Source organism: Polypterus senegalus, chromosome 13, assembly GCF_016835505.1.
Source record: "Polypterus senegalus isolate Bchr_013 chromosome 13, ASM1683550v1, whole genome shotgun sequence".
Taxonomy (NCBI): Eukaryota; Metazoa; Chordata; class Cladistia; order Polypteriformes; family Polypteridae; genus Polypterus; species Polypterus senegalus.
Genome location: NC_053166.1, coordinates 122,511,058 through 122,531,924, shown reverse-complemented (window position 1 = coordinate 122,531,924; position 20,867 = coordinate 122,511,058). Strand labels below are relative to the sequence as shown.

At 44.0% G+C, this 20,867-nt stretch overlaps 2 protein-coding genes across 8 annotated transcripts in view; one reads left to right on the top strand and one right to left on the bottom strand.

The window, feature by feature from the left end:
- LOC120542882 (GRB2-related adapter protein-like) overlaps positions 1–183 on the bottom strand; it is a 41,895-nt gene extending 41,712 nt beyond the window's left edge. Inside the window, exon 1 of the mRNA XM_039775597.1 lies at positions 90–183. The gene's annotated coding sequence lies outside the window, so the exon portion shown is untranslated. The remainder of the gene's footprint in view (positions 1–89) is intronic.
- The window catches only part of LOC120542878 (transmembrane protein 94-like), a 47,457-nt gene extending 28,049 nt beyond the window's left edge, over positions 1–19,408 (top strand). For 6 of the 7 annotated variants that reach the window (XM_039775588.1, XM_039775587.1, XM_039775589.1 and 3 more), the window contains 2 exons: positions 109–270; positions 19,167–19,408. In XM_039775588.1, coding sequence (XP_039631522.1) covers positions 109–270; positions 19,167–19,239 — 235 coding nt within the window. In that variant the 3' untranslated portion in view covers positions 19,240–19,408. Of the gene's footprint in view, positions 1–108; positions 271–19,166 lie in introns of those variants that run through there. The other variant, XM_039775590.1, reaches the window with a different exon arrangement.
- The last annotated feature ends 1,459 nt before the right edge of the window (positions 19,409–20,867 follow it).

The following is a 20,867-nucleotide window of genomic DNA, read 5'->3' as shown; positions in this document are numbered from 1 at the left end:
ACTTCCAAGGCAGAGATCACAAAAGTACACACACAAATGTCAACCTGGTCTGCTAACCCCTGTGTGATCAGCGTCACTCATCAGCTCACCTGCTTTTTCTACTTCCAGGCTGATTCTGCAGCTCTTTAAAATGTCAGCGGCCCACTCTCTGGAGAACAGGGATCCCAGCTTCGGACTCTCTGACATTCCAATAGCCACTTGGCTTCTGGGCTTCCTCTGGCTACTTCCTCTTGTGGCTATCAATGAGGCAATCAAGCTTCATGAGATCAGGTAAGAGCTTATCTCATTAGTATACACAGATAAGGACAATGACATCAATGCCAGCAAAATGAGCACATCAGTAGAGATTGCCAAGTGGATGGTCCTGGTAAAGCTAGAAGAAATGGAAAAGAAGTGAGTGTATTTCACATATCCATAGACACTCACAATCCACTAGTAAGTCAGACGCAACTCTGTGAAAAACAGAACATCTTGAAATGAATATTCAGAGAGTAATCATATCAGTCTCTACTGGTGAACACCCTCCTGAATCACTTTCAACAGCAAACCACACTGTAATCCAACAAGGTGTGAAATGTACATAACAGTAGGATAATAAATCAAGAGAGCAGAACACACAAGAGGTGCTGTGTGCACTGAGTGTAATATGGTGACAGACCAAGCTGCACTGCTACCTCACAATGTCTGCCTGCCTGCCTTCTTTATGTACTTTAGATATTCTCCTCAGGTTCTTGTGGGTTTCTTTATACAGTATACACCATACAGACCAGGGCTGGTTATTGGCAAAGCTTTGCCAATTCAGTATGGTTTGAATTCACCAGGATTTGATTTTGAGTTAATTTCAATTCAAACTGAGAGATGTTGACATATGCCAAATAAATTCACAGAAAACTATTGATTTGAACACTGCCCTCCATAATGTTTGGGACAAAGCCACATTTTTCCTTGATTTACACCTCTGCTCCACAGTTTAAAATTACAAATCAAACAATTCAGACATCATTAAAGTGCATACATTTCAGTCACACCATGTAGAAATTACACTTTTTAGATGGGGTCGCCCTATTTCAGGGCACCATAATCCTTGCGGCATTTGAAGTCACAGGTGTTAGTGATTCCTCGGGTGTGTTTCTTGGCTTCATAAGATGCCTCAGCTTGCTTCTACTCTTTGCAGTCTGTAGTTGCTGTAGTTCAACATGAGGACAAGAACTGTGCCAATGAAAGTCAAAGAAGCCATTGTGTGGCTGAAAAACAAGAATAAAACCATTACAGACATTGGCAAAACCTTAGGATTACCTAAATCAACTGTCTGAAATATCATTAAGACGAAAAATTGAGCTGGTGAGCTCCAAAACCGGAAAGGGACTGGCAGGCCAAGGAAGACCTCCACTGCTGATGACAGAAGAATCCTCACTATGGTAAAGAAAAAGCCCCAAGCACCTGTTAGACAGATCAGAAACAGTCCTCAGTAGGCGGATGTGGATGTGTCAGAGATGACTATCTGCAGAAGGCCTCGTGAACAGAAATACAGAGGCCACATTAAAAGATGAAAACCACAGAAACAGGATGGCCAGATTACAGTTTGCAAAAAAGTACTTAAAAGAGCCTGCAGAATTCTGGGAAAGGTCGTGTGAACGTACTACACAAAGATGAACCTGTATCAGAGTGATGACAAAAGAAAATGTGGAGTCATAAAGGAACTGGCCAAGATCCAAAGCAGACCACCTCACCTGTTACACATGGTGCTGAGGGTGTTATGGCTTGGGCTTGCATGGCTGCCACCGACACTGGCACACTAATCTTCAAGGATGATGGAACTGCTGATGACAGTCACACAATGAATTCTTAGGTGCACAGAAACATCTTATCTGCTCAAATTCCAGTAAATGCCTCAAAACTCAATGGACGACGCTTCATCCTCCAACAAGATAACATCCCAAACATACTGATAAGGCAACACAGGGGTTTTTCAAAGCAAAAAAGGGAGATTCTTGAATGGTCAAGCCATTCCCCCAATTTAAATCCAGTTTAGCAGGTCTTCCATATGCTGAAGAGAAAACTTAAGGGGTCAAGTTCCTGAAACAAGCAGGGGTGGAAGATGGCTGCATTAGGGGCTTGGCAGAGCATCTCCAGAGAAGATTCTCAGCAACTTGGTGATGTCTGTGAATCACAGAATTCAAGCAGTCATTGCATGCAAGGGATATGTGACAGAGTCCTAAATACGACTACTTTGATATATCCGCCATTGCAAAGTCCCAAACATTATGGTGTCCTGAGATGGGGGGTGTGGGGACCATAGAGAAAAAGTGTTATGTGACCAAAATGCATGCAAACACCCTTAAATTAAATTATGCAATGTGCACTTTTATTCATGTCTGAATTGTTTAACTTGTAATTTTAAATTGTGAAGCTGAGAGGTAAATCAAGGAAAAATGTGTCTTTGTCCCAAACATTATGGAGGGCACTGTATATATATAAAAACACTCAAAGACAGTGGAGAACCTACATTTGGGGCCCTACAGCTGTTATGTAGCCTCTTATGGGGGTCAGGGTAACCACTGTTATGATCTTCAATGTGGTTGTTTCATGTCAGATCACAAAACCTTTTTTAAAAAGTTAACCACTACAGGTAGAGGTAATAAAAGCCTCTTCTCATACACTAAACACCCAAATATTTAAGCAATGTGGACTAAAGTTGCTTCAGGGTCCCCAGGCATTGGGGACTGCATAATCTTCATTAGTTTCCTAGTAGATCCATCTCTACTCAAAGAATATTCCAAAATCACTTTTTTTGAACAAGTGCAAACCAAAAACACTGCTTGCATTACAGGTCTATGAAATAAAAATTCATTGAAGTGTACATACAGTATATTAAACTGAACATTGCACTGTACAACATTGCCAGCATTTCACAGAAGTTAACTGTTATTTTTCACAATGAAATACTGTATTGAAAAATGTATTGTATATTCACAGCAGGCTAAGCCAGTGGTTCTCAAACTGGGGGGCGGGCCCCCCTAGGGGGGTCGCAAAGTAACAAAAAGGGGGGCGTGAAGATGTGAAAAAAAGAAAACAAGAATCAAAAATATGAAAAAAACATCTGTTGAAAGCAAAACAAATTAACGTAAACTACATTCTGATACTAGAACAATAGATATAGAGTTAGATAAATGTCGATAAAAGTTAAGTAAGTATAATAAAATATGCATCTACATTTCAAAAAAATGTTAGGGGGGCGCGATTAAAACTGTTATGAAAACTCGGGTCGCAAATACTAAAGGGTTGAGAAACGCTGGATTAAAAAATTAGGAACAATCTACCCTGATGGTCTTAACGAGATAGGATCTTAATCAGATAATGAATGGCCATGTGAGAAGTTATGGAATTTTAATTTGTTATAAGGTATGACTCTATTGGGTAAAGAAAAACATTTATAAATAATTACGTTTAATACTTCTCTTGGCAAACCAGAGCATTTTGGTTTATCAGCATTGCTGGTATCCCCTACCCTCACCCTAACCCTCATTATTTTGACAAGGTAGGGTCTCACACTGTGCTTAGATCATGTTTAGTTCATTCCAGGGTGCAAAAGGGGTCCCTTATTCAGTGTTGGCTGGGCTAAGCCGCATATTCTGTCATAAGATTGCAAATTACTGTAAAATTGCATTAGGACTGATCCACATTGCATTGTGGAATATTTTCAGTTTGTGCATTTTCATACCGTTTCACTTCTATGTGATGAAAGTTAATATTGAAATCCTGGCTACAGGATTACAGATGGAAGCTTATTTGATTTTGTACAAGTTTTTATTCACACAGAGAACCACAGGCACAGAGAATAAGTGATCAAATAGTGGGGTGGACAGGAGATGGACTTTAGGTAACTTCAAAACTGAAGGGAAATAGGTGAATGCACTGTAAAACCAAATCCAATAAAAATACATTACATTAACTGTATATTTTCACAGTCAAAAAACTGTAATAGATAAATACTTAAAACATTTAAATAGATAAATGCACATAACCTTACGTTTAAGCAGTATTTTACTTGTTAGTATTGTTTCAATGTGCAAGTCTATTTTCATGAATTATACTTCCATTACTATAAATGTCACAAAGGCACAGAAAACTAAATTTACATAAAGTTGGTATATTTGCATAAGGAACGCCCTATTTGCAGCAACACTATAAATGGCTCCTGATGACTCCCACACCTTAGCAGCATGAGAAACAAAAACTTAAAGATGGCTAACAAACGCTTTTTTTTTTTTTTTTTTTTGTGGTTATGAAAGCTGATTTTATAGTGGGGTGATTTTCGATAAACAGATGAACATGTAGCACACCCAATTTCAGACACTCAGCTTTTCCTTTTCCACCAGCCAAGCCGAAATACGTCTACTAAACACTGACATTGTGTCAATGGATAGGACTGATAACTGTATCAATAATCATTTAACTTTTAGCATTACAGAAAAGATTTTCCCAGTGTATTTAGCTAACATAGTTTCAGCAAATACAGAGCAAATTATTGGACTACTGAGTAGTAGTGCAGATAGCATGTAAAAATGTAGGAAACTACTGTAAAGTTGAAATGGTTGATTGCTATCATTCAACAGCAGCGTACGTCTACATCACATTAATTTTGTAGCCTTGTGAAGTCACATATAGTATTGTATTTCTGATGTAGCATACAACAATATGATAGTTAAATACTGTGAAAGTAATGTCAATTTCAATATACTGTATAGTGTACTTGATAAGAAATGCAAGTTGAAAGGTACAGAAAAACACTATATGATATTGCACTTCGGTAAAAAGTAAACAAATGCTTTTACACACGAATGTATGTGCGTGTTCAGCCGTTACAAGTTATTCCGTCTGCCCCTTTGATTGACACAGTGACGTTTTTAACATCTGCACGAGGGCGAAATCTGGCAATGTGGCAGGTAAGGCAGATCGTGCAGCCACAGACTACTACGTCCCACCGACGGTGACGCTTTTCTCCAGCCCGTCCACAGCTTTCGGCAGCCTTCAATGGCAATGACGTTGTAAGGGCGTATATCTTTACAAATGGAAATTCAGAGCGATTGTGTTATTTTTTTGAGCACGCATTTAACTATTTAGAAGCTTGCTTCCTTTCTCATGCTCCATTTCTTTTGAATAAATCAACTTCGCCACCGACTGCTGTGTCTCGATAATTTATATTGCATTTAATAGAATTTCATACCTTACATGGCTTTACCTTGATTTCTTTTTGATCTCAATAGTGTTTTTGTCCGATCCAAACCTCTTTTCTCGGGCTTGACGTAAGCGCTTCTGGGAGCTGTTGACGGTTGAACCGAGAGGACTGCAGCGCAGCTGGCTTATATCAAATTAGAAAGACACCTGCAGGAGGGAGGGTCTGTGACAAATGGAGAAAATGAGACATGTTTGTCTTCTGAAAAAAGAGATAAATATAGACCTATGGCAGGATTTGACAGATCAATATCATTTTATATAAGATCGATCTCAACCATTTGGCCAATCGATTTTTTTACCCAGCTGACACCCAGGCGCAATTTCAGGCTGCAATTTAAAACTCAGAATTGCCCCAGACAAAATGATTGTGTGAGAACTGATGTGCTTTCTTGGACTGACTTCTTTTGCTGCTGGTTAAGTCTCTTGGAAAATGGTTTACAGAATAGATAGATAGTACTGAAAAGAGACAGATGGATCAATCTTAGAGAGGCCACTTCATTAGGTATATCTGCTCCAGGGCTGGTGGGCATATTGGCTTTTCATTTGGGAGATGCACGATTGCCCCTAACAGATATACATAAATGCATAATGTTGTACTAAATTCATTCTCCCTATCAAATCAAACACCAGCAGGCACGTAACCCAAGCCAGTTATCTTTCTTAAGGTAAATATGCAGTGCTATGAATTGATTTCGTCACTGCTCAAATAATCATCATAGTCTAACACCAAGTCAATGAAGCTTCAGGGATATGGATATGTCTGTCAAGATAGGAAGCTTAAGCGAGAATCAGCTTCACCTGCTTTGGCGCAGAAGAAAGTGACAACAGGTACACTAGAGAGGCAACAGCAAGACACCCCTACCCCTAACAAAAAAGGGAATGGTTTTACACGTAATGGCCACAGATTATTGCTCTCTTCTTATCCTTTCTGCTTCTTTTGTGTTTTGCTAGTGTCCTTGTCACTATTGGTGGCATGAGGCCAGTACATGTATGCCAATTCAGGTTGCAGAGGTAAGTTCATCCATGGCACATCCATATGTGCCATTGCAAGGTTTATTGTTTCTCCCAGTACAGTCTCAAGAGCATGGAGGAGATACCAGGAGACAGACCGTTACACGAGATGAGCTATGGCTGTAGAATGGCATCAATAGAGCAGCAAGACTGGCATCTTCTCCTTTGCGCCAGGAGGAACAGGAAGAACACTGCCAGAGCCATACAAAATTACCTCCAGCTGGCTGTGGTGTGCACATTTCTGACCAAACTGTCAGGAACGGACACCAGTAGGGTGACATGAGATTCCGGTGTCCTCTACTGGGACCCGTGTTCACAGCCCATCACCCTGCAGCTCGATTGGCATTCGATAGAGAAAACACTTTTGGCAGCTCCAACTAGTCCACCTAGGTTCACCATGAGCACGTGTGACAAACGTGAAAGAGTCACCGTGGTGAACAATATCGCAGCCTGCAACATCATCCAGCATGACCGTTTTGGCGGATGCAGTGATGGTCTAGGGAAGTGTATCATTGGAGGGTCTATGTGCTATAGCCAAAATTACTCTGACTGCTGTCAATAATCGGGATGAATTCCTCCGAACTGCTGCCAGACCTTGCGCAGTGGGCCCTGGGTTCATTCTGGTGAAGGACAATGCCCGGGCTCATGCAGGCAGAGTGTGTAGGCAGTTCCTGGATGATGAAGGCATTGGTGCCACTGACTAGCTTGTATGTTGCACAAACCTGAATCCAACTGAGAACCTCGGGGATGTTATGTACCGCTGCTTTAGATGTCGCCAAGTATAGTGCCAGACTGCAGGAGCTCATTGATGCCCTGATCCAGATCTAGAAGGAGATTCCCAGGACACCATCCACCTTCTCATTAGGAGTGTGCCCAGACATTGTCAGCAGTGCATACAGGCACATGAGGGTCAGTCAGATTATGAGTTCCCGTGATCAAATTCACACAAGTTGGATCAGCCTGAGATGTCAATTTTTTACTTTGATTTTCGATGTGATTCTGAATCCAGTTCTCAATTGGTTGATGATTTTGGTTTCTATTGAACGCTGTTACATCATTTTGTTCTCAACCAACTACATATTATTACTCAGTAAAGATTTTCCACTTGAATATTTCAATCATCAAAATCTGATGCTGTGCTGTGTGAGGTGTGTTTTAAGTATCCCCGTCATTTTTTGAGCAGTATATTAGGAAAGCCTATGGAGATCGTATGATTACAGGCAATTATAGGTAGGGGGTAATTTTGACAAAGTTGGCGTCACCCATCCAAAACAATCACCAACCCCAACTACCAACTCTAGACTGGAAGGTCAGAATAACTTAAAACTTATCAGTAGGTAATGGCAGATGAAATTTGAAAGGATTTTGACCTTCCAGTCTGGAGTTGGTTGATTATTTTGGCCTGGGTGATTCCACGCCTCACTACCCTTGTCTATCCTCAATGTGCCTCTGTAACCTGTATGAGCATGCACAAAATTAATGAAACAGTATTCTCAGACAGATGCCGGTTGTTGCGCTACTTCATATTGTTGCAATGCAGGGACTTGCGGTCAGAGGGGCGTCATCATGAAAAAAAAAAAAAAAAGAATAATGATAATATAAAATAAATTTGTCCACTGGTCTGTACTATGAATTTGTTTTCTGTATGATTCCAATAATTTTGATCATTTTTATACGCGAGTTGCGGCAGCGGCCAGCAGAGCCTAACTTGGACTGCGCTCTCCCTCGCAGGTTGATGCCTGCATTTGGCGCATGCCTGTTTCTGTCTCGCTGTATGTCGCCAATATAATATTTGTACACGCATTTATTATACACCCTGACTTTCCACAGTCTGGCTAATATCTTTAATGAACATGTGTGACATATTTAGTCTTGCTGATTGGAGATAAAACTGCAGTGAAATGGCACAAGGTGAGGCAGACAGTATCGTGACGCACTGAAGGAGGCGCATGTGAGCCCAACAGGTGCAAGCTGCTTGCTGTTTTACACAGAGACTCTGTGCGCCAATAAGTTAGTGATATCAGAAAGTCAAGTGCACTGCAGCGGTCCGTTTATTTTTATTTATTGTTCAGACTAACTGCCAAAATGGAAGATTAAGACTTTTTAAAACTAAAGGAAAATAAGGAGAACTTTTACAAGAAAGTGACGGAGATTTTTGGGGAACAGGATAGGAGCATGGACTTCATTTATAAATAAAGGTAAGACCATAAACTGTTTTCAGTTTTATAAAAAATGGGATCAGACTAAGAAAAAAACTCCAATATTTAAAAACTAAAATTTGACCTTAAATAAAATATTCTTTTGTTTTTCTTGTTATCCAGTCTGTATTAAAATTGATTAATACACATTTAAAAATAACTAAATATTTCAGTTAAGGTCAAAATAGAAATCCGTTTTCTTGTACACCAGTCAGTACGTTAATTTGTATTGAATGAGTTTGAATTGTGAAATTGCAACAGCAAATTTAGAACACATGGAGGGTGCAAAGCAAATCTCCGCTCTCTCACGCCGCTATAAATGTAACGTTCTTTCTTAGCCAAATATGTACCTTACCAATCTGTGTGTAAAGAATGCTGATGAGATATGAAGCATAATCAGTAGTCAATGTGCTTGCTGTCAATTGAATAGTGAATAAGCTACTCTTTTGGGTTCATATACAGTATTTGTAAATCTGACTCTGAAGGAGTCAGTACCACACTAGCCATGAACCTGAATGCAAGTCGTCTGCAAATCCGTAAGCCCGTGGCTAAGAAGAGAGCTAGTTAATTACCGAAAACTGGTTCGGGAGCATTTATCATTGACGGATCTGTAAAGAACTGGCTCAAAAGACAAAAGACGGGACTGATGAGTGCGCGATGGAGAGGGTTTAGATACTGAACGGTCGTTACGAGAGCAGTGCAAATCCATTCTGAAAAAAAGGATTCCATGTCGTTTTTTTACTCTTCTCTAAAACATCGGGTCTGTCTCATATATTGTATAAGTAAAAAATTTGAATAGAGGCAAATGATATATGTATACGACTTCCCAAAAAAACTGGACAAACTGGACTTTGAACGTAGTCCTTTTTTGTTGGTTTCCAAACTTAAAACACAAAGTTGTACGCGTCGCGCTGTAATCGGACGTCAGTCGTCAGGCTTCGGTGGGTCGTTACGAGCTGCGCAGTTGGCATCAACGAACAATCTGAAGCAACAAAAATGGCAATGATTCCACAAAGTACACAAAACGAATCAGAAAAGTTCACACCGAATCATAACTAATCGGCATTAAAACCTGCAGTGAAACCAAAAAGTTGTTCAAAAGAACAATCTTCTGAGAACAACTTCAACTAAAAACGTTGTATATGGAAAATCTGTTACAATTCGGGGATACAATGACATAATAATGTAACGTTTTCAGACCCACGCCCTTTTATTTACTTATTTCTGAACAAATACTGCATATCGCCTGGGGCTTCCAGTTTGCTTTCTACACCTTTATTAATAAGCTTGTGGCCGTCACCAATTAGGAAGAGGTGGGCAGGAAGGCCAAGGGGCCGCGATACTCGAACCCCGAACATCCAATAATCTGCTGCATTGACGACACTGGTAGTATTTCGCCAGTTCTCTCTTCCACTGTTGATTTAACCACATATGTTATCTTTGGTAGTTTGGCAATTGCTTGCTTTGATCAATATTTAGATATTTCCTTTTTTTATCATTATGGAGCTCTCTTCGTTGCTTCTAAGATTTGTCGCACTCACTCGTCTGCTGCCCGTAACGTCAGTCGATGTGACACACCGTTTTTTATTGTTTTGATTAATGCACATTTTTTCTGCTTACAGAAATTAAATGCATACTATTGTGGCCAGCTTTGTGGAAGTCTGATGAAGGCGCCCCTGTGCCACTATGTCTCAACAACGCAGACTCCACGTATGGCCGACATCTCCACTTATTGTGTTCCTTTTTTCATTTGTGAACGCCATTGTACTCTAGCAGGAAAACGTTGCACAGGCGCTCGCATTTAGTTTGTCAAACAATATCTCCCACACAACTGCTGCTGCTACACCCAGACACATACGATCACTTCAAGACCCAATCAACATTCGGCACATATTCTAATAAAACCCAGAGGTTCTCCAACATACCATATCATATTTTAAAGTGACACTGGAATATGCAAAGTCAACGTCTTGATTTGCTTACAACTGACTATACAGTGCATTGACCTTAGCTATGTTTTTCTGATTAACAGGTGGCAACAAAACAGTGTAACTTGTTCTTGTAAAATAGATAATAGATGTCCACAAACAGTTACCCTCAAGCTGATTCTGGGGCCAGAAGTTCCAGAACTTGTTCTTCCAGTGGAGCTCAAGCATTGGCTCAGGACAAAATCCTTATACTTCACAGGAAGTATGACAGCTCTAACACTTCTGGTGCTGTATATGGTGGTGTTATCCGCTTTTTGTTGAGAGATTTGTTCTGGGTGAACCTTGGAGGTCGGTGGTTTTATTTTGTGTGATCTCAGTGAGTTCATCCTCCTCATCTGTATTCCTGTGCAGGTTTGGATGAAAGACAAATCTTGTTTCTTTTGGAGACCTGCACTTCTGGTGATTGCACTTCATAAGTGCCTGGTCCTGCACGTTGGTTCAACACAACAGCAGATTTCTATCCTTGCCTTGTTAGCAAGTGAACTCCAGACCCAGGAGCGAGGTCAGGCAGTGGTTTAGTCTTCTGCTCTTACTGAGACTGTTGATATTAGATTCTGTTGTGAACATTGTGTGGAATGAAAGGCTGTTAACAATGTACTGGCGCATGGCAATGTGCAGCTTGGGAACATATTGCTTTAGCATTTGTCCTGAAGAAACATCTGGTGTGTTTGTCAAGGGACAAGGGAGTTAAACTGGGTTCCACACCTGATTGTCGGGTCTTCTTGAGAGCATGTTTTACTGTCTTTGCTGTACTTTCTGCAATGAACCATTCTTAACAGCACATACACTCTGTAGTGAAATGCATACACTATACTGAAGCGCTTATACTATTTATGTAAATGCATACACCATATGTTGAGATACACTGTATTGCCAAAAGTATTGGGACGCCTGCCTTTACACACACATGAACTTTAATGATATCCCATTCTTAATACATAGGCTTTAAGATGGAGCTGGCCCACCCTTTGCAGCTATAACAGCATCAACTCTTCTGAGAAGGCTTTTCATAAGGTTTAAGAGTGTATTTATAGAAGTTTTGACCATTTTTCCAGGAGAGCATTTGTGAGGTTCCTCCACACCAAACTCACTCATCCATTTCTTTATAGACCTTGCTTTGTGCACTGGTGCACAGTCATGTCGGAACAGGAAGGTGCCATCCCATAACTGTTCCAACAAAGTTGGGAACATGAAATTGTCCAAAATGGCTTCATATGCTGAAGCATTAAGAGTTCCTTCCACTGGAACTAAGGGACCAAGCCCAACCCCTGAAAAACAACCCCACAATATAACCCCCCCTCCACCAAACTGTACACTTGGCACAATGCAGTCAAGCAAGTACCGTTCTCCTGGCAACCTCCAGAGAAGTGTGGTTTGTCACTCCAGAGAACACGTCTCCACTGCTCTAGAGTCCAGCGGTGGTGTGCTTTACATTGCACTTGGTTACTGTAAGGCTTGGGTGAAGCTGCTCGGCCATGAAAACCCATTCCATGAAGCTCCCTACGCACTGTTCTTGAGCTTTTGGAGGTCTGTAGCTATTGACTCTGCAGAAAGCTGGTGACTTCTGCACACCATGCGCCTCAGCATGCACTGTCCCGGCTCTGTGATTTTACGTGGCCTACCACTTCGTGGCTGAGTTGCTGTTGTTCCCAGTTGCTTCCAATTTGTTATAATACCACAAACAGTTGACCGTGGAATATTTAGTAGTGAGGAAATTTCACAAATGGCACCCTATCACAGTACCATGCTTGAATTCACTGAGCTCCTGAGAGCGACCCATTCTTTTACAAATATTTGTAGAAGCCATCTGTATGCCTAGGTGCTTCACTTTATACACCTGTGGCCATGGAAGTGACTGGAACACCTGAATTCAATGATTTGGAGGGGCGTCCCAATAATTTTGGCAATATAGTATACACTCTTTAGTGACATACATATATTTTTGAAATGCATTCACTATATTGTAAAATGTTTACAATGTACACTGAAATTTGAATATTATATACATAAAATGCATGCCATCTATAGTGAAACATATACACTTCATTCTGAAACCTTCAAACACATACACCATATGCTGAAACACATGCAGTAGAAAGTGAAAGGCATGCAATCTACTGTGAAACACAGCGACTCCATTTTGGGGCATATATTGTTTACATTTAATTAAAGTAGAGTGAAGTTAAACTATAGAAACATGTTTCTGAGTAATTTATGAGTTATTTCCTACTTTATATGCGATATTGCCTTGACAGGCTCCAGCCCATTCCTACACCCTCTTGAGCAAGGAGATGAGTAATTAAGAATGATTTCAATAGACAAAAACAATTGAATACACAATGGAGCCCAAGTCATTTTTTCACAGAATTTATCTGTAAACTAATTATCAACAGATTTTTCTGTGTTATGTGGGGAGATGACATGTGTGCAGAGTTTTTCAGTACATCATCATAACAGCGTAGAAGTAGAAGTAACTACTTCTGCTCGCTTAGACAGTTTTTCCAAAGGAAGTTTGCATACAATACACACAAATTCGCAACCTTCTTGATTTTTTCAGCAGCCACTATAGTTCTATAGTATGAGGTCTTCGGCAGATCGTAGTCTTTGACACATTCACATCTGCCATCTGAAGAGTGTTTCTGATCTATTGGAGAAGCATTCCTTTATCTTAGTGAGGATTCTTCTGTCATCAGCAGTGAAGGTCTTCCTTGACCAACCAGTCACTTTCAGATTACTGAGCTCACCAGTACATTCTTTCTTCTTAATGATATTCCAAACAGCTGATTTAGATAATCCTAAAGTGTAACAGTTGTCTCTAATGGTTTTTTTCTTGTTTTTCAGCCTTTCATTGGTACAGCTCTTGTCCTCACATTGAACAATGGCCACTATAGACTCCAAGTGTAGTCTATAAGTAGAAGCAAGCCTACTGTAGGTATCTTTTGCCTGCACTAATGAAGCTATGAAACACACCCGAGAAATCACAAACACCAGTGACGCCAATTGTTCCAAACTTTGTGGTGTTCTGAAATGGGGGACCATGTTTCTATATGGGCACATTAATCAGATCTGAATTGTTTGATTTGTAATTTTAAACTGTGGAGTAGAGGGGTAAATCAATTGAAAATATGTCCTTGTCCCAAACATTATGTAGGGCACTGTAGTTAGTGTGTATGTAGTAAAAATTCAAAGCCAAAGCTGCATAGCACAGACAAATATCTTTAGTTATTCTGGCCAATTTTGAGTGGCACAACCTTCATGTTTGAAAGACTATCCCATAATAACAGGTAATAAATGATAATAAGACATTCTTCTGTTTAGATTATTGCAATACAGTTGACAGATTGGAATGAGTAGGTTACAACATATGGTACTTTGCATATATACGTAAAATTGTATAACAATCAATGAGTATTATAGGTTTTGAGAAGTTTTATAACACTATTTATTTCTGCATATATATACATACAGTGTGAGAGAGAGAGGAATATTTAATAATTTTTAAAGTAACTTGCATTTCAAATTGCAAGAAAATATTCCAGCTATATTCCAAAATAAGGCCAGCACATCTGGAAATACTTCATCCATCTGTTTTCTTAGCTCCCTTTTCCATTACAGTGTCAATGTGAGCTGGAGGCTATCCCAGCCACATCATGCACAAAACAAGAGCCAACTCTGTATGTGAAGCCAGGTCAGCACAAGGTAACCCGTGCACACACTCACATTCACACTACGCTACATTACACCCGCACATGCATCTTTGGGATATGGCATGAAACCTTCAGGAAAACTAGTAGTCAGGCCCTCCTCTTGGCGCAAACCTGGGAGGTTGTACTGTCACTGCACCTTTTTTGCTATTTTGAACATTATTAAAACTATTTTGTCAGATTCTATCTTTAACAATAACTCACAAGATATGCTGCAGATTTTTTCTTCCAATTAAAACTGGGTAAAAGAAAATTTAAGCATCCATCTCCTGCACTTTATCGGCCAAGTCAGCTTGTCCCCATGTATGTCACCTGCCTGTATTTGCACAGCCAGAGCACCATTAAAACCACTAGCCTTGAGTTGAACCTTGTTAAAGTTTACATGCCTGTCTTGTATCTCATGCTGCTGGGGTAAAGTGTGATATTAAAAACATGGATAAGTGGGTTTAGTGTAACATGAATCCAAATAACGTACTCAGGATAGTTGCAGTTAACTGTCACTTCTGCTGTTCTCTCCTTTGCTGTCACCTGATTGCATGTTTTGTTACCCAGACTATAGTGAAGTTAGGGTCTTAACTGCAGCTACATATTCATACATTCACAAATAGTATCATTAAACCTGATCAATAACTGAAAAGATAACAATACACATTTTCACTTCCTTTGACTTTGCCTTGCCCAGGGCTTGTCAAATTCACTGGCAAAGTTAACATCATAACTTGCACTGGACAGGACAAACTTGATGTTTTAAAGCCTCCCAAAATGGTTAAATTATGGTGAGACACTTCTTTTTCTACAAGGTTTTGACAATTAATGGGCTTCTTTTTTTACATTTTAGGAGAAACTATGCCTCAAGTGACTGGAAAAAGATAGGAAAATAAAATTTTGAAGACAACATAAAATTTGAAAATAACATAATCAGCTGCTGTTTATGCAAATAAGCCTTATATTGTGTATAAAAGATAGACATTTTAGTTATGATGTGCTGATAGCATTTCATCTTGTAATGTGTTTATATTTATAATTATAATTTCCTAAGCGAGCAAACTGCAGATCACGCGGCACGGCAGCAGCAACCCAGCAGCTGATCGAGCAAAAAGGAGGTAAAAAAAACCCCCCTGCATTTGTTTCCCATTGCAACACCATTTAAGAGGGGGTTTTGGAGGAGCGGCTGTGTCTCCTTCACAATGGCGCGTAGCGCTGGTGAGGGGGAGGGGTTGTTGAGTGAAGCAAACAGGGGCAAAGCCCCATAGTGTATATATATATATATTGTGAAGGCTGGCCCCGGCACAGACAGACGGACAGCATATTTTGCTCCACACACTGTTTATTGACACTATTTACAGTTCAGTGCACTCACGCAACCCCAGTGCCTTCTTGCACCGATTCCCCCAAAGTCCAGGGCCCACAGTCTCTTGTGCCTTCCTGGCCGCCTCCTGTCCTCGCTCTCCAGCTCAGTCCTTCTTCCTCCCGACTTCCACCAATCACTGGAGGGAGGCGGCCCCTTAAATAATGCCCCGGATGAGCCCCAGGTGCTTCTGCCTCTAGCCACGCCCAAGCGTGGCGAAAGTGTCGGCTGTCTTCCTGGCAGCTCTCCGGGTGCCACACAAAGTCTTCCCCCCGGCACTTCCTGGTGTGGCGGAAGTGCCGGGCTCCCGGGATAATTAGGCACCGGGGCGCCGCCTGGCGGTGGCCACGGGTCCCTACAGGGCTGGGCTTCAAAGCCCTGTACCGAGGCCCCTGCCTAACCAGGACGGACGCCCCACTCCGTCTGGAGGAGGCACTCGCCCTCCTCCGGTCCTCCAAGCGTCCCCGCCGGGCTCCAGCCCCAACCGGCAACCGCACGGGATAAACCGGCATCGGGGCGCCGCCTGGCGGTGACCACGGGCCCCTACAGGGAAGGGCTTCCATGCCCTCAACCCGTGGCCCCAACAGAACCAGGACGGACGCCCCTCGCGGTCTGGAGGAGGCACAAGCCCTCCTCACGTCCTCCTGGCGCCCGGCCGGGCTCCAGCCCGCCGGGGCCACAGTGCCCCACCGCTAGCGAGGACACGTGGGTCGAACGGCACAACCCGAAGGGCAGCACGCCCCCAGCGAGGGTCCTACTATGTCCCCAGGGTCCAACACGGCACCCTGGGACATCTGTCTTCGCACCCTCGCCCGCGCAAACGCCCCTGTGGTCTGCGCGCTCGCCCCGCTGTTCCCCAGCGGGTCACCGTAGTCCTCCCGGCGTGGAGCACTCCCGCGGAGCGGCCCGCTCCAGGAGGGCAGGTCCCTGTCGACGCCGGCCTCAGCGCCGCCGGGCTTCGGGCCTGTAAAATAAAGGAAAAGAGGGCCAGAAGCACAGCCAGGACACTCATCCCGAGCGCCCCGTCGGTCTCCGTATCGACCGTGCTCCTGCCCCCTCCGACAGCCCCCAACTTGCCTGCTGAAGTCCTCCGCCGCAGGTTCCATGCCCGCCCGCTCGCCGGCCTCGCACCGCTCGCAGGCAGGTCGCCCAGCCGCCCAGGGATCTCCTCTGCCCATCCAGAGGACGGCCCTTCTCGGACGCGCGCACTCCAGCGCCGCGTCCTCTCCTATCGGAGGAACCGCATTCACCCTTCGGTTCCTCCTTCTTTCTTGACGCGCTGACGGTCTGGGTCTGAGCACAGCAAAGCTCAAATCCAGCCCGTCTGCGTCCAGGCAGAGCGACAGGAGACAGCTGCAGGCTTGAAGCGCAGGGCGCTAGGACCCAGGGCACTCAGCAGCCCCGATCCTACCAGCCCTTGCGTGTTCGAGCTCCTGCCTCGCTAGCTGTCTGCACCGCCGCATCCGCTGTTGGGAGGTTGCCTACTGAGCCGGTCGTCCCGTAATCGGTCACGCCATGTTCGCGAACCCCCTTGCTCTACGGGAACGGCAACACTCACCACTCCCGCCGTGTTCCGCCTGCCTCCGGTTCCAGCGCGCGCCCGATCCTCCGTCTCAGTCGGTGGCTTTCTCGACGCGACCGCCATCTCCATCAGCTGCTCACACTGAGCGGCGAGAACACGTAGCAGTTCCTCTAAAGGCGGCTTGGCGGGCCGAAGGGACTCCTCCGACGCACGCCGAGCCGCTGGTGGAAGAGAGAGACAGACGTCGGTGGGCTTACCTGTCCATCAGCTCCACGCGACGCCTGCCTCCTCTGGGCCACTCCCTCTGGCCCAATCGGGTCTCGGTTTGGCACGAGACTGGCATTCCTTGGGCCCGCCTCTATCCAATCATCGGCGGGCACGCAAGACACACCGCCAATCCCGTGCCTGTCAGCTGGCGGGACCACCGCCCGCGCCATCTTGTCTCCCCTGCGCTGGGTACGGAGACGTGCCTCCTCACCGCGTTGTAGCTGCAGCGATTCCTCGAGCCGCAGAGGCTCGATTCCGCAGCCTCCTTTGCTGCCTCCGTAGCCGCACTGCCGACAGCCCGTGGCCCGGCGCGCTCCTGCCACAGACGGATCCGGTCTGTCCCTCCCTGTGGAAAACAAGGTATGACCGACCCGGCGGGCCGATTACTGCAGGGCAGGGCACTCACCTCCCGGATCCCGTCTTGCCGAGGCCCCCACCTCGGTGTGGCCTTTGCGCCGCCACGCCGGCCTGGCTGTCCGTGTCGACAGCGCGACTTCGGAGCCCGCTGCGCTCCAGCGAGGCCCGCTCCTCCTCCGCACCCGGGGATGGCCTCTCTTCATTCCGGCGGCGGTTTCCGGTAAACGCCCGCTGGGCGCACGGGCGCTCCCGCTGCCAGTGTGTGGGTCCGCTGCTGCGCCGGGCCGCTCACAAAATATTTATAAAGACGGGGTCCCCCCCTTTTAGCAGGGGGTTGGCCCCACGTTGGGCGCCATTGTGAAGGCTGGCCCCGGCACAGACAGACGGACAGCATATTTTGCTCCACACACTGTTTATTGACACTATTTACAGTTCAGTGCACTCACGCAACCCCAGTGCCTTCTTGCACCGATTCCCCCAAAGTCCAGGGCCCACAGTCTCTTGTGCCTTCCTGGCCGCCTCCTGTCCTCGCTCTCCAGCTCAGTCCTTCTTCCTCCCGACTTCCACCAATCACTGGAGGGAGGCGGCCCCTTAAATAATGCCCCGGATGAGCCCCAGGTGCTTCCGCCTCTAGCCACGCCCAAGCGTGGCGAAGTGTCGGCTGTCTTCCTGGCAGCTCTCCGGTGCCACACAAAGTCTTCCCCCCGCACTTCCTGGTGTGGCGGAAGTGCCGGGCTCCCGGGATAATTAGGCACCGGGGCGCCGCCTGGCGGTGGCCACGGGTCCCTACAGGGCTGGGCTTCAAAGCCCTGTACCCGAGGCCCCTTGCCTAACCAGGACGGACGCCCCCACTCCGCCTGGAGGAGGCACTCGCCCTCCTCCGGTCCTCCAAGCGCCCCGCCGGGCTCCAGCCCCAACCGGCAACCGCACGGGATAAACCGGCATCGGGCGCCGCCTGGCGGTGACCACGGGCCCCTACAGGGAAGGGCTTCCATGCCCTCAACCCGTGGCCCCCAACAGAACCAGGACGGACGCCCCCTCGCGGTCTGGAGGAGGCACAAGCCCTCCTCACGCCTCCTCTACGCCCCGCCGGCTCCAGCCCGCCGGGGCCACAATATATATATATATATATCTATATTTGCTAATTGTGGCACTAGGGAGTGGTAATGTATTGTTTGCATGTTGTTTACATCATGCAAAGAAGAACTGTATCTGTGTAAGTGACCGTAATTACCCTATAAACCTATTTTTATGTGTGTGTGCATATGGCAATGACAGGGGAGGCCTGTAACCTTCTTCAGATAATCCTACCAGTGTACACAGCCCTCTCAGTGAGATGACTGGGGGTTGAATCATTGTCCCAAGAACTTTGAAGCAACACCACTAAACACTGCACCTCCATCATCTTCACCAAGACCCTACATCAGTGCTACTGTAACTTGACATATGGAGTTAAGGTTTTCTGAATAAAAGCAATCCAGTCCACGTCTACAGTTCTGGTTTCTCATATTGCCTAGTCTCTTCTTTTCCCAGAATGAGGGTGCGATACCAGAAGAGGCAGAAGCTGCAGTTTGACACCAAGTTGGGAATGAACTCTCCTTTCTAATATGATATGAAGATGGAAGTCTTTCTGTTTGGCTCCAGTTGTTCTTCTGCTCTTTACCAGTGTCTTCTATATCTTTATAGTGTGTTTCACAGCACATAATCATAAGGTTCTTTAAAAAATAAATAAGAATTGCATTTAAAGTAGAAAAATATCAAATTGTAATACTAGAAAGAAGGATTTTAATTTGTATGTAGTACTTTATTAATGAATTAAATAGAGTAAAGGTTTGGACACCTTCCCTTTCATCATTGCAGATCAGTTTAAATACCTAGGGGTAAACATCACAAGTAAACATAAAGCTCTTTATAAACAAAATGTTGCATAGATGGCCTACCCTTCACCTCACTTTAGCTGGAAAAATTAACATTGTCAAGATGAATATCCTTCCTAAGCTTCTTTTTCTATTCCAAAGCATTCCCATATACATTAAGAAATCATTTTATAAGAAGTTAGAGTTAATCATAACCTCATTTATTTAGAATTCAAAATTGTCCAAAAGGTTTCCCGGCGGACAGATCCAACCTGCGAACGCTGCAATCGACTACCGGCCTCACTGGGTCACATGTTTTGGGCCCGCACCAAATTAACATCATTCTGGACCAAAATCTTTAAATGCCTTTCAGACGGCTTTGGTGTCACAATCCCTCCTAACCCATTAACTGCTGTGTTTGGTGGACTCCCAGATGGGCTTAAAGTGGAGAAGAACAAACAAACTGTAATTGCCTTTACTACACTATTGGCACGTAGACTTGTCTTGCTCAACTGGAAGAATCAGTCAGTCATATGTCAGTGGATAGCTGATGATATATATTATCTGAAATTGGAAAAAATCAAATTCTCACATAAAGGATCTGTTCAAAACTTTTTAAAAACCTGACAGGATCTAATCAATAACATTTTGAAATAAGCATTTAAATTTGGGAAGAGGATTTTCTCCCATTTTTTATCTTCTCTTAAAATTTACTCTGGCTGTTGGCCTTGCTCTCTTTCTCAAGGGTGGGGCTGAATTGAACTTAGTTTTGTCAAGTTTGACTTGCTTCTACGGAATATTACTTTCTTCTAATAAATTCAATACAATGTTAAAAAAATACAGTTGGGGTCTGGATTCAAAATGTAATATTTCTCTCTTCATATCCACATGAATGTCCTCTAGCTACTCCTTATTTATTCCACATTGCAACAAATTATCCCTTTACAGTTGGAAGCATAGGATTTACCCATTAACTAAGGTGTTTCACTTTGTCTTCCAGTTTGGGTACAAGGCCTTCTGTCTATAATTCCGGCTAGCATGACTGCTAGACAAGACCTTGTCGAGGAAAATAGTTCAATATGAAGGTGTTTAATAACACCAGTGACCTGTCCCCCAAGAAAGTGTAAAAGAAAAATGAATGGGATCGGGAGATTTGTAGGTCAAAGAACGGGTCTAAGGTCAAAACCAGGAACCAAAGTTTAGTTTTGTCAAAACTAACACACAATCAAAAATTTACATATTGAAAAAAGAGCAGAGATTTGAAAAAATGGAAAGACAAAATAAATATTCTTTTAATGCAGGGAAACAAGGGCTTGTCCATCAGGTTAGGATACCCTGGAAATGTCCGGGGCGACCTTCATATTGTTGCTAAAATGAG